Source organism: Leuresthes tenuis, unplaced genomic scaffold (assembly GCF_036924035.1).
Source record: "Leuresthes tenuis unplaced genomic scaffold, fLeuTen1.0.hap1 SCAF_15, whole genome shotgun sequence".
NCBI lineage: Eukaryota > Metazoa > Chordata > Actinopteri > Atheriniformes > Atherinopsidae > Leuresthes > Leuresthes tenuis.
The window spans coordinates 4,927,548-4,941,460 of record NW_027325369.1 but is presented as its reverse complement, the minus strand read 5'-3'; the positions used below and the strand labels follow the sequence as shown (position 1 = coordinate 4,941,460).

Here is a 13,913-nt window from a genome sequence, read left to right as displayed (position 1 = left end):
CCTTTACATGTTATAAGTTTTCTTTATTTTGTATTTATTTCTACTTAATCAATTTACAGTTCATTAAAGTGGCAGATAAATATACTCACACTGTCTGCACCTACATGCACAAGGTTTGCGCAGATACATTATTATCCCACTCTAAGTTAGGAAATGTATACAATTGCTGTGTGCACAGATGGAGCTGAGACTGTTGCAGTACGTGGGATGGCCGCTGGGGGCAGCAGAATCAGTGTTTACAGCATGAGGGTAGCAAGCAGCTCGAGCTCCTGGCTGGTAGCGTGGAGTTGAAACTAGAGACACCCAGAGAGGAGGTCGCTGTAGTACTTTTTTTTTTTTCAAAAAAGTTACTGAAACTCGCAGAAGAATCAAATTATTGTGTGTCGTTTTCATGGCAGCCAACTGCTGATTCGGAGGTAATTGTTTGTCGATATGAAATAGTCTATCAGCGCGGAAAAAATCATTTAACTTGGGCTCGCTGGCTTCTGCATGGTCCCTAGCTAGCTAACAGTTAGCTGCAGAGGCTACTTGGCTAGCTGGCTAGCGAGGTCCAGCCCAAAATTTGTTTACCTCGAGTTGTGGATGTGGTCACCCCCTTAGCTTTTCACGACTTTTCTCTGGGATAAGAAAGCCAGGACCAAGAATCCACACTGGATTTAACACTGTGCGCTGTTAGGAAACTAGCAGGATGTCCACTGAGGTTGAGTGTAGTCAGGTTGACTCAGGTTTGACAGCGGCCAGCTCCAGTGGAGTGCAGGAGACGAATCAAAACAAGTCAGAGGAGGCTCATCTGCACAAAGAACAAGAGAATCAGGGGCAAAAATGCTCGGAAAAACAACTAGCAGATGCCCATAAATCCGAGTCAACTAAGAGCCCAACGGACATGCACAAGAAATGTAAAGAAAAAGATAAAGAAAACGACCAAAGCAGCAACGCTGGCTCGGCTGTTGAGACGGTGAAGAAGAAAGTTGTTGAAGCTCCTCCACCGAAAATCAACCCGTGGACGAAAAGGACCACGGGCAGAGTGCCGGTTAATAATATGAACTCAAGCTCCCAAGAGAAAGGTGAGTTGGTTTTAAATTTCCTCGCTTTTAGATAGATGAAGCTCAACAATATGGTAACAGCAGACAAGCTCCCTCATCATCAGCGATTGGTCACGTTGTTGCAGCATTTTGACAGCTTCACTGCAGGGGAATCAAACATAAACTCTACTGCTCGGGTATGTCATAGCTCATTCAAGCACAATGAGAGTTAGATAGAATGCATAAACTCGAATGTCAGCTCAGACAAGAGGTGGTGTCGGTAGCACATTTGCCCCATCCCCCTCTGTGCTCGGATTGCCACTGAGCACCACGTGTTGATTCCTGACAACTGCTACTTCTTTAGCCACCACCAGCTATCGCTCCTGCTGCTTTTCCCTTCATGGGAATACCGGTGACAAAGGGACAGAACTATTGTTGATGAAATAAAGTAAAGGGAGAAACTTGATCTGAGCCGAAATCGGCCTCATGTGTGTGCTGCAGGGTTGACTTGGTAGTTAAAGCTAAACCAGTCAGGCTAACTGCTCCTGCTGCTGTAAAGGCACGTTTTGCATGTCCAATGGCCTGTCTGCCTGCAGTTCCTCCCACCAGCCAGTTCCTCGCTGTCACAAGTGAAAGCACACGTATGTGAACACGGTGATTGAACAGGTGGACAGATAACATGGGTTCAGGTTGTGAACTAACACATATTTGGGATGTTGTCTAAATAGTTAGAAGGTACATTCTGAGATGTACTAGTGAATGGTAATTGCAAGTGAAAAATGTTAACACTGTGGTAGACTCACCCTTTAAAAGTGAAAGGTATGGGTACATCTACCTAATCAGAATGAATGAGCACATATGTCTAAACCTTTGACTGTAAATGAATATACCAATGGGTGGATTGGAGTGAAAGGAGTGGGATTGAAACCAGTTTCACTCTGTTGCTTTTTCAAGCAAGAGTACCCATAATTCAATTCCTCGAGTCTCTTGGGTTGGGTTGCATTTCAGCAGGTTTTAAGACCAAATGTGATGTAGCATTGTGATGCATTACGTTTTTTTTTTGTGTTTAGCACTCAACTTCTGTTTGACTGCTTTCATTTGATCAAAAACGATGGGGTGTTTATCGCTGTAGCCCTCCTATAGTCACTGACATCAGTTGTTTCTTACTTTGAAACCAGGAAATTTGCGCTTTCCATCTGCGGACATGTAGGAAGACGTGAACTGGCTGCAGATTGGGGCTTGACACCACGTTGGTAGAAATGAGACGTAGGAGAATCAGAAAAGTTTTTGTACTTAAAAAAAACCTAGTATTATGTACATTTAAAGCCATACATAGAATTATTTTTTTTGTCCTTGTAACCGACTAGCATCATTCAAAGAACATATTACATATATTTACACATTAATTTCAGCTGACATTTGGAACACGTTTTTTAAAAAGTTAAGAGTGACTCTTTGACCGTCCAGTTTGGCTCACACTTTTCCTGAAAGCCTGTGGTGTGCAGAGGTTGTAAGAAATAAAGACACAATCAATTGGATTATGGGAAATTAAAGCTTCCATTTTGGTTAGTTTCCAATAATAGAAGTAAAGTCTGAGTATCTCGAGCTACTCTTTATTCAGAGTAGCCATTAAATCATTAGTTATCAAAATTGACCTGATTACTTTTGTTACGATTAAACAACTCTTTAAACAACTCATTATCATTTAATTGAGATGTTGAGGTCTGAAACATACAGCAGCTTTATGTGTTGAATTCAAACCACACAGTTAAATGTGTGCCAGAGCACAGAGCAATGAGGGGGGAGCTATATTTGAAGCATACAGCTCTGGCACAGGCATCATTTTACAGGGTTACTGTACAACCAGCTCTGTGGGTGGACGTCTGCAGATTCACTCAGGCATACACCCATTCATATGGAAGCCTCGGCCCTGCATGTCTTATCAATCCAGCCATCCACTGCCGAGTGATAGGGACTGTCAGGCTGCAGCGGGCCACTCCCAGCCTGTGGAGACGCTGCCACATACCGCTGCTGGCTGTATACAAAATAACCTCTACAGCTTCAGTTGTTAAGTCCCCTGGAAGGAGTATATTTATTCATTCTGTACTCACAGAAATTTCCAATGCTGCCCAAACACAGCAAAGCCGAGTGTGCAAGAGTAGATGACTGGACTTTTTAACTGCAGTGTTGAGCAACCATTCTAGGCTGGCAACCAGCTCAATACTGTTGTTAAAACTATTGAATCCATTTGTTGTTGGATTTAGGCCTCTACCGCTATTTGAATGTGATGATGTCTGTTTCCCTTATCGACTTTGTGTCAGCAGATCAACAAAATGCTCTAAAAGTTGTCCGAGCCAGCAAGCCAAGAACGAGGAAATCCAGCAAGGTAATGTACTTTACTTTTCCATTTTTTGCTTTTTAAAAGCTTCCACAGACTCTCTTGAACCATAGTGAAACATCACACTCATTAATTCTTAGTATCATCGATGTATTTTGACAAGTGATCCCACAGAAATGCTCAATAGTCGACACATTCCGCTGCTTTGGTCTGTTGTTTAATGTCTGAGCTAACGTAGGTGCTGATTGTGTTGGCACATTGCATGTTTCTAATTTGAAAATAAACAATTGTGTTCGACTCTTCAAAGTTATCTCATATATCTCTATTACCATAAAGTGCTGCCATGCAGAGTGGGAAATTAACATCTGCTGCCAAATGTTAGCTGGTTTAACCTGCTATTCTGCAGTTGTTTGCTTTTCCAACCAGTTTTCCCACTGCGCTTCCTTAAAATGAATCGCTGAACTAAAGTCGGGGACAAAGATGTATATGAGGCCGGGGAAGATTTGACCTAACAGTGTATCGGATCAATGGAGCTTTAATTCTACATTTACATTACATTAGTTATTATTTATGTCTTTGAATGTCATCTCATCTCCATGATAAAGTGATACCTATGCAGATGGTTGTGAACTCGCTGCATGCGGTGGGTTTTTAAGTATTCTGTTGACCCAGAATGCAACCTGCAGACAGTCTGGCAGGCCACACTCTAGCTGGAGCATTTTTACATGCTGTTAAGTTTGCATTGTGGTCATTTTCACAATCACATAATTAACATGGACATTTTCAGGCATTAACAAAGCACACACAATATTTCGGCTGAAGTTTAAAAGCATTGATTTGTTCTATTGTTATGGCATATTGAAGTATTTTACTGTTAAGCAAAAATTGAGATGTTTTTTTATGGATTTTATGGAAAAGGCACCTTTTAATTCACCATTAAAACAAGTCTCTTAACAAAAAAACAAAAAAAAACTCAGCTAAGTTTTGTCAAGCAGTTTTACTTGTTGATAATGAATCCAAATGCAGGTTAAGTGAGATTTATTTTCAAATCACAAGCCCAAAAATCTCTAAAATAACCTCTTCAATTATGATTATAGGTTGAGGTTTTTGGGGTAAGAGTAAGGTTTGTTTGATGATTAATTTCACTTGTCTCTAGGAGTTATTAGCGGGACTGTTTATGAAATGACGATTAATTGTTATACAAATGATCGGTATTAAGGATTCAGTGTCCATTAATTTTATTACCCTGTAGCAGTATTAACCCGTTACAGGGTAATAATACACATCTCCTTATGGAGAATAACAGAAATATATTGGGAAAAAAATACAGGTAAATAGATATGCTAACAAAAACTTGCACATAGCGAGTGTCTACACCAAAATACAATGGCACAGTAAGAAGATGTCATTATAGAGTGCCAAGCCTCTCAGTGACTCAGTTTCATGAAAACCATTGAAAATGTCTGTTAGTTTCCTGGAGCTGTTTTAAAGTAGATTAAGAGAGAAAAAGACAATTTTGCCAAGTGAACAAATGATTGCAGTGGCTCTGTTTTGTAATAATTGTTACAGGGCTAATAATTGGATGTTATTACCAAGTGCCTTTTTCTAAAACTTTATATATATATATATATATATATATACACACACACACACACACGCTTTGGGTGAACTGTGGCTTAAACCTCTCAGTCAATGCACTCTCATCAGTAAACATGGTCACAACACCTGTACGCTCCCATTTTAGGTGCCCTGTAGTCGAAAACCTTGGATTGAAATTTCTGTTTTTATCTCTCAGTGGAACCACACTCACTGTCTTTCTAACCCTGATCTCATATCATTTGTCCACATTTACAACATCCACAATGGTGGTAAATGGCCTTTTTATCGTTGTTGTTTGCTGTATCCTTACAGACGGAGCACTGACCTCCTTTTCCTACCAGCTGATCTTTACCTGCTACCACACAATGTCGAAATGACTCCTGGTGACAGAGTCAACCTTTGACTGCTGAAATTATGACATTGCTGTTGATTATAGTGTTATGTGTGTCTTGCTTTCACAGTCAAGTGACTTCAGTGATATCACAAACTGGCCTACACCTGGGGAGCTGGCCAAAGAGGTAAGACACGTGGCTGGATGATAGTGTGAGAGCGAAAGCTGAGAGTTGAATCATACAACAAGAAGTAGTGCTCGTTTTCTTCCGCTTTTACCGAATGTTGTTGGTTAGATCTTGCAGAAGCTTTTCTGGTTCCTGCTCACTTGATGGAGCGCTAAAACATTCAGCAATTTTCAGGGTTGAGCTGTGCAGGAGTCCTCAACAGTGATGTGCAAATTATTTCTTTATGTTTTATGATATGCAAAGTGTTTCTGATAATGCTGAGGAAATCAAAAGAACAGTCAAAATCAGTTCGCATTGTTAAAAATGGGAGACGTTGAAATAGTTTAAAATCAAACTTCTGAAATGTTTTCTCTTAATTTTTGTGTCATGAGAAACACTTGTGACTCAGCTTTTTTTAGACTGAACATGTATACATTTTAATAATCATTTGTCCAAAAACAAATGATTCTCCACATTTAAGACCTTAAATTAGGTTTAAATTGTCTGCAAATACTTAAGATTGTGTTTGAAAGAGTTATGTTTTTGTGTAAAAGAAACAAAAGAGGTAAGAATGAAAAGACCACATTGATCTCTTCCTCACAGTATGAATAAAAACTTTTTTTTTTGTTTTTAGCAACAACAAAATGTCTTCAACAACAATGGAAAGAAGCCCCCGTCACGCAGGGAGAGGGACAAGAGAAGAGAGCGACCAGACAGGAAATCGGAGAGCAGCCATGATGGAGGTGAGAGCAAAGAGAACCAGGAGGCTCAGCTGGACCCGCTGGGGGAGCTGCCCAAAGACCGAGAATCGAAGGCGGGACAGGATGCCAAGAACACCAACCTGAAGAAGAGGGGAGGTGAGGGTGAGGAGACTTGTTTCTTTTTTTCTTTTTTTTTTTTAAGCATTGTCTCAGTGGTTTAAAGCAGGCCGATGATTGTGGCTGAAGTCCTAACTGCGGCTGATCGCCACACATTTCATCACTGCCTTATAAACTTGCCCATATTCTCATTGTCTCATTGTAATCTTTATGTGGATGCTGTGATGAGCCTAAGAATCCACTTTACAGAAAAATTGATGATGCATGTTTTTTCACCTGATTGCATTGATTTCTATACCTGGTTGTTGCATAGAAGCATGTCAGAATAACTTTATTGATCACTGTTGGTAGTTGCTAGTTGGTGCATGCTGTGTTGTGATAATCTAATCTGTTCCACTTCCCATGATTCACTCCCACCTTTTAGATATTAAACCACAAGGAGCTAATACAAGACCTGCCATCAACTGTCTAAACCAGCGATGAATTCAAGAGTTTTGTTCCTAAATTAAATATCAGCACCTTTTTAAAAAAAAAAAAAAAGTTTTGTAATTTTTAAGGAAACCTTGATCCGTTCAGTAAAATGTGTTTGGAGTGAATATAGATTTAAAATGACAGTCTCAACTAAGTTGAAAATGAGAAGCAGTGATATTGAGCTGCGTGGTATGACCGTCCAAACCAATTCAGACAAAACGTTTATCACTCACGCTCGCGTCTGTAACATCTCAGAAACTGTGTCAACAGATGCAGCATTCTGGATTTTGCGCTTGACAACGGAATATCCACAAGCCAAAAAACGAAGCAACAAAATGTTGCTTCCACGATTTAACGATGCCGTCAATCAGATTATACAGCGAGCCGCTCTGATCAGCAGAGAAGTTCTGTATTTGAAAAAGATTAATGCAGAATGTAATTATTTTATGTAGTAATTCGGTTAGCAAATGCACAAACCAAGCTAAATTCCTGAATTTCACTTTTTTAACCTTGCTGTTTATATAAGAAAATACTTTACAAGTTGATTATTGCAACAAAAAAATGTTTTAAGTCGAAGTACTGACATCATGAACAATACTGATATTATCAACCAGAAAGGATATTATTAATTTTAAAAAAAAGACTGCACACTCTGGTTTCGCACACCCATCAGCCACCACGCTGAGCTGTGTTATGAAATGATGTTGGCAAAGTCTATGAAACCCAGAAAACACAGAGCCATAATTGAACATTTTCAGACATATACTTTCTGTCTGAGAGTTCAGAGAGGCTGATGCCTCTAAATAAGAGACTGAGGTTAGGTAAGCTTAGAATAGAAATGGAGGGTAACAAAAGCTACCTCCTGTTAACGTACCTTATGCAGACATTATAGCTTTGTTTAGTTTTAACTTGCTGTTGTTGTTGTGTTTGTTGATTTTACACATTTTAAAGGCGATATGGTATGTTTAATTCCAACCTTGCAAGATTTATTAAGATGATGATAAATGTAATAAATACAGCATCTGTTGGGATTTTATTGATATTGATGCGCATTCTAGTGATATTAGCATGTAATGTAGCAATTGGAACATGTCATAACTCAGCCAGTTCAGTCAGTTCTTGTTTTTTTTAAGTCTATTTTTTTATAGTTAAGCATGCAGATTATAAACCCAAAGCGTCATTATTATTTATTTTATTTTTTTTACAATTAAAGTTTTTTTAAACTTCAACACTTTCTAATGTTAAGAGCTTTTAAATCTCCAACTTGAAAGTTCAATATGATGAGGTATTTAGACAGGAAATGTTCGTATCGTGTTAGTAATTTACTGAGGTATAGTTGTGCGTAAATCTCCCTTAGAAACCTAACCTGCTGAAATTCAGCTGATGATGAAATTGTTCCAAACTGGAAATTTCTTACTCTTTGCATTTTGGACCAAAGCTCTTCAAGCTGTCTTCTCGGTGTGCAATCATGGCTAGGTTACAAACGTAAGTGGGTTTCTCTGCCGCTGGAAGAAGTGTCCCGAGACGATCTCGACAAGACGCCTAGTGGGGGCCCAACTCGCTCGGACACAGAGCCCGTCGGTGACTCACCTGACCCCACGTCGCCCAATCAAACCCTCCATAATAACAGGGCACATGATAGCAGCCGGAGTAAGTGGCCAGCAGCTCACTTTTTTTTTTTTTTTCTTTTCTCACCATCTGCCCCTGTTTTTCTTTACTCACTGCTTTGCTGTTTGCTCTTTACCCCTCTGATATGGCTTCATGTTTGCTTACCACTTTTCCCCAGCTGCCATCTGTCTTTACAGTGATCTTGTTTTCCAAAATGCATGGCACAGGGAAAGCATGGCATTTGGGTCCATTCATTTTTTTTTTTATGTATTGTGGTCTGTGAAATAAATATGAAGATGTCGCTTTGGAGTTTTGGAATTCACTTAGAAGAGTAAGATCATTATCAGAACTTTTCAAAACTTAAGCAAGTTGTTGTGAAATACCAGGATATTTATCAGTCTTAGAAGTTTTAGCTGTGCTTTCGATAACCTCAAAAATTGATGTAGATAATCTGACTAGTCGGGTTTGTTTACAACAAATTTTTTAGGCGTTACGGCACTCCGAGTTTAGTCTAGTAGTTTTGGAAATGGTTTAATTTGTTTGTTTTATTACGTTCCTCAACAGTACTATGTAGCTCATGATATAAATCTTCTCTAGATTATGTAAGGTCCCATCCTTTGTCAACCCCCCACGTGCATGGAAAGCTGACTCTGAACAAACATGTTTCCCCATCGGCAGGTTGGAGAGCAGAACCGCGGGATTATGGAGACGATACTGTCAGCATCCGAAGTGAAGGTGGGAGTGTTCGCGGAGGCATTCGAGGCCGGGGGAAGGGCCGTGGACGTGGGAGAGGTCGTGGACGGGGTGCGAATTTGAATTTTACATTATTACCCTCTATACTTTGGATACATTTCACAAATGAGTCAGATGCTTCCTGCCCCAGTGAAGAAAGTTGATATTGTTGGAAGTCGACTTTGTCCACAATCTGTTATTTTTTTTCTTTATTTCTTGCTGCATTATGGTCAGTTATTCGAGGATCTTCTGTCACCTTGTCTTGCTTTTGGCCTCAGCACTGAGTATGTTTTTCTCTGTTGTGCTTCCACAGGTCGGTATGAATACTCTCTGAACTTCCGAGACACTCAGTCATCAGATGGCTCCACTCAGGCCTCTACAGAGTTCGGTACCAACATGGTTTACTACTATGACGACGGCAGTAAGGTTCAGATGTACACGGTGGACGAAAAACTTCTTAAGGAATACATCAAACGGCAAATGTAAGTTGTTTAAAAAAAAAACAACTCTTTATATAATCTGTTTGGCTGCAGAGAATTTGATTGTGCACTTCAAGAAGCAAATCTACACCTGGAAGCTCGTAGACACATTCTTCAGAGGAGGTGAACGAGCATTACTCCATGTTGCATGCTGGGATGGGAGCATAATATTTAAAGGAATGTTCTTCTGTTTCTTCTGCCAATTGTTTTTGTTGCCCTGTTAGTTTTGGTTAGTTTGGCTAAAAGCAAACAAATCTAAATTAGAAGGGAAAATATTGAGAAATTAGGAAGGAGAAAGAAGATGGAGCTTATTTTACTCACGCCCTAAATGCAAGATTTGGTAATGCTGAAATCTAAAGTCATTCCAAGTGGTAATACAATACGATGTCTAAACAGGCCGACGTGTGGCGATGTGTCAACTTTTGAGTTTAATATACTAAGTGAAAAAGAAGTGGTTCCTCCCAACAAAAAAAACTCATAACATGCAGAGAATTGAATTCTCATCTTCTAATATGTTCATGTATTTATTACTCTGCTTTTTAATTTTGATTTCCACATCTCATAGATATTGCACAGTTCAAGTTCACATTAACATTTCCATTGTTCAGCAGATTCCAGCTGAACAATGTTGAATTGACAACAATCATTTTGATCACTGATAAATAGTTCAATCGACGCACAATCGAACACTTTTCAAGCTGTTTGTACTTGTAGCTTTTCAAAAGTCTGATTTACAGTTCATTGGTCACCCTGAATTATAGTGGGGGGTGGTTTTGTGGGATAAGGCTCGTTGCTAGATAGTGCATGAGAATAGTAAAGATAGATTATATGAAAATATATGTAAGTAATTAAAGATTAGAGCTATGAATCTTCACTGACCTCAAGATTTGATACATTTATATTTATCTGGTGTTGATTTGATGCATCTAAAGATGCATTTCAGGGTATTGCATCACTAAATTACTGTGCAATCACACATAGTATGACAATCAATCATATCAGTGTGAAATCCCTTTTTATTTATGCATTAAAAAACAACAAGATAACTTGGAGGGGAAAAAAAGCAACATCTTTTCTGTACCAGTGTCTGAGCTCAGTACTGTACACACTGTATGTTACGTACAAGTCCTCTGAAATCAACAAATTTCCTGATATGGCTATCTTGACTAGCTTTATGTACCAATTTCTTTGCCATTTAGTTTGGTTGTAGGATAAAGATATAGCCATTTCTATTAAGGGAATTTGTGATGGAAGCTTATACCTTAGGTCCAGTATCTTCAACTGCCGGTTAACCAGGTGAGCTGGGGCTCTCCACCACTGAATAAGGCCATTTGTCTTTAGCTTTTCAAGTTGCCACAGATTTGGATGGCATCCTTCCTTCTCTCAGAGTTTTTGCAATCACAGTGCCTCATTAATTCTTGACTCATAAGTTGTTGTGGCAGTGCTGCTTGCTGTTGTAGATGTTTGGTCAAAGTTAAAACAGCTAATGTAGTTCTTCAGTTGAATCGTGTTGCCAGAGTAATGAATTTCGGTGACTCAAATTTTACACGAACCTGTGTGTCTCTTATCGTTTGTGCTCTCCATTAAGTTTCTAAAACAAATGTGTGTCCAGATTTCCACTTAAAAAATACACTTTTTATCACACATCACAGTAAATCTGAATAACAATAGAGCTACTTAATGTAACTTAGTCTTTATTTAGTGTTTTACTGCAGTTGAATGTAATATGCTGCTTTAAATGCAACTTTATTGTTTCACTGAGGCTGGAAAACCACCGGTTAATGATTGTTTACTGTAATTAAGTATAGGCTGCATACTTTCAAATATGTTCCATCACAGCATTGTTGCTCAATTGACGTATCAGAGGATAGAGAAATTTCCACAAATAAACGTAATGAATTTAGAAATAATTATGGCACTCCACCTCTTTCTTTTTAGTTCAAATACACATGGTATTTATTTGCTCTTAATATATATATATATATATTTCTGCAACCCTGTATGGCAGCTGTATAGTTAAATGTGTTGGTCTGAGGTCTGACTATCTGAGGGAAACAGTCCTGCCTGCAGGGGGCAGCGTGCTCTCTGTGTCTTCCTAGCAGCTTTAGCCTCATTAAAGATCAGACGACCAGTGGAGGGTGAGAGTGAGGTGAACTTCTAAATATAGACTGTGTGCTTTTGAGGAGACAGGCAATGAATTATATGCAGACTGAGAAAGGGGGGAGAAAAAAACGGATAGAATGGTGACTTGTGAGAGGAAGATGGAGAGGGTGTAAGGGACAACAGTGAAATAGGATGTTCTCATCTTCCTATCAGAGTTTTTTTTAGGCTGCTCGCTCAGCCAGCATCACTCTACATGAAATAACATCTCACTGCCTGCAGGCTGAGCTCAACAAATCAAAGTGCTGGTGTGTGTGCGCACAAAAGCATGCCATGGTGACTTGAAGTGCTGTGACAAGAATTAGACCGGGAGCTTTTAGGGACCAACCTACATTTGGTGCTCTGGTCAGAATGTTCAGTTCAATAGGGAAATGAGTTTGCTGCAATGTCAAATATATGCTGTTGTTATAGATGCATAATAAAATCAAACATTTAGAAAGGTTGTGTAAGTGAGAGAGGTGTGGTAGTAATGTTCACCTTGAATGGATTGAAGCATTGTTTTTTTTTTTGTTTTTTTTTAGCTTGGCAGCAGCTGAGCTGATGAGTACATTCAGTGTCTGCAGGTAACATAGGTGAAATCTCTCAGTAGACAACATGGACTGAAACTCACAGCATACAGTTGGGTACAGCTGAGGAACAGAGATGCTCCTTTTCAGTGAAATGGATTACCCCATCAGGATTACACCATCTGTTGCTAACAAGCAATGTAATACCTTCTCATGCACTGTCACCCATCTGTCTACCAGCTGTCTGCCCAAATATAATTCCATTCACTCTTCCTCAGCTCATCTTGATTTGGAGTCTCCAATGGGTTTACAACTCTCCTGTTGCCATGGTTATGGATCATCAACAAAAATTGCAAAAAATGTACACATTTACAAGCTGAAGTTCATCCAAACCAGCTCAGACAATTATTGAAATGAAATCTGTGTTTCCACAGAAAAAAGCTCCGCAGAAAATCTCAAGAAGATGCAAAGAAGCATACAGAATGTCAAGAGCTCCTTCAGCAGGCTGCCTGCCTCTAGGGCGGCGCCATTCTTGAAATCTAGTCTTAAAACTGAGTCTTACTGCAGCCTTGTTTAAGTGAGGGAAAAAATGATACTGCCTTCTTGATGTTCCAGCACTACCTGGGGCTTTGGGGCTCAATCAGCTGCTTCCACATGCAGAAAAAAAAAAACTTTCCCGTTGCCATGGTTATGCATCATAACAGATTTTTAAAAAGTGCCAGAGGTTACCAGCATAGGTCATTCCAGCGGCACGGCATCCAAAGCAGCATAGAACAATGTTGTTTACTTGAGAAAGTCAGTGTTCTCTGGTGAACCTGAACACTGGTCTCTAATACAGATTAAAACACTGGATTTCACATAAAACACAGCAACTCCTACAGCCTTTTTCACAGCTCTCAGAGGTACTTCTTACATCCAAGACTGTTGCTGTGTATATATAATATCTTTTAAATCAATACCTGGTTGTTGAAGCTGTTACTGTTGCTCTCAGTGGTTGTTTTAACTTGAGTAATTTGTTCATGTCAGCAAGACCAGCTTTTCTTTTTTTTTTTTATCAGCGTTCAACAGTAAAGATTTTGTTGTCATTGTCAGAGATTCCAGTTGAAATGAAAGTAAAAACTTGTAATGAGGACTAAATGTATTTTCTTGTCTTTATCCAGTGAATACTACTTCAGCATCCACAACTTGGAGAGAGACTTCTTCCTGAGGAGAAAGATGGACACACAGGGCTTCCTCCCCATCTCTCTCATCGCCAGTTTCCACAGAGTTCAGGCTCTCACCACTGATGTAAACCTCATTGTGGAGGTAATTTCACATCATCATTGAGTCAAATGATCTGTGAATGTTCATATAGTATCATTTGCAAGCTAAACATTTGTATATGACTTTCCATCTGGGATTTGGAACCTTTTATATGCGTTTGTCTCTGCAGGCTCTGAAAAGCAGCACAGAAGTGGAGCTGGTGGACGACAGGATTCGCTGTAAAACGGAGCCTGAACGTTGGCCCATCCCTGTCCCTCCCATTGTGGGTTCCCCTCGCACCGACTTCTCTCAGCTCATCAACTGTCCCGAGTTTGTTCCCCGACAGAACCTTGGCTCCACAAATTCCGGTCAGTTTTCGAGTCTTTTCACACCAAGTGACAAATGAAATCTGGTGAAATTCACTGTTTTGTCAGCAAACGC

At 39.6% G+C, this 13,913-nt stretch overlaps 1 protein-coding gene across 7 annotated transcripts in view; it reads left to right on the top strand.

The window, feature by feature from the left end:
• The first annotated feature begins 267 nt into the window (after positions 1–267).
• The window catches only part of larp1b (La ribonucleoprotein 1B), a 29,820-nt gene continuing 16,174 nt past the window's right edge, over positions 268–13,913 (top strand). For 2 of the 7 annotated variants that reach the window (XM_072365718.1, XM_072365715.1), the window contains exons 1-9: positions 268–1,064; positions 3,347–3,408; positions 5,421–5,477; positions 6,091–6,319; positions 8,222–8,395; positions 9,032–9,157; positions 9,399–9,567; positions 13,391–13,535; positions 13,663–13,840. In XM_072365718.1, the coding sequence (XP_072221819.1) occupies positions 689–1,064; positions 3,347–3,408; positions 5,421–5,477; positions 6,091–6,319; positions 8,222–8,395; positions 9,032–9,157; positions 9,399–9,567; positions 13,391–13,535; positions 13,663–13,840 (1,516 nt within the window). In that variant the 5' untranslated portion in view covers positions 268–688. Of the gene's footprint in view, positions 1,065–3,346; positions 3,409–5,420; positions 5,478–6,090; positions 6,320–8,221; positions 8,400–9,031; positions 9,158–9,398; positions 9,568–13,390; positions 13,536–13,662; positions 13,841–13,913 lie in introns of all 7 variants that reach the window. The other 5 variants (XM_072365719.1, XM_072365717.1, XM_072365716.1 and 2 more) reach the window with 5 other exon arrangements.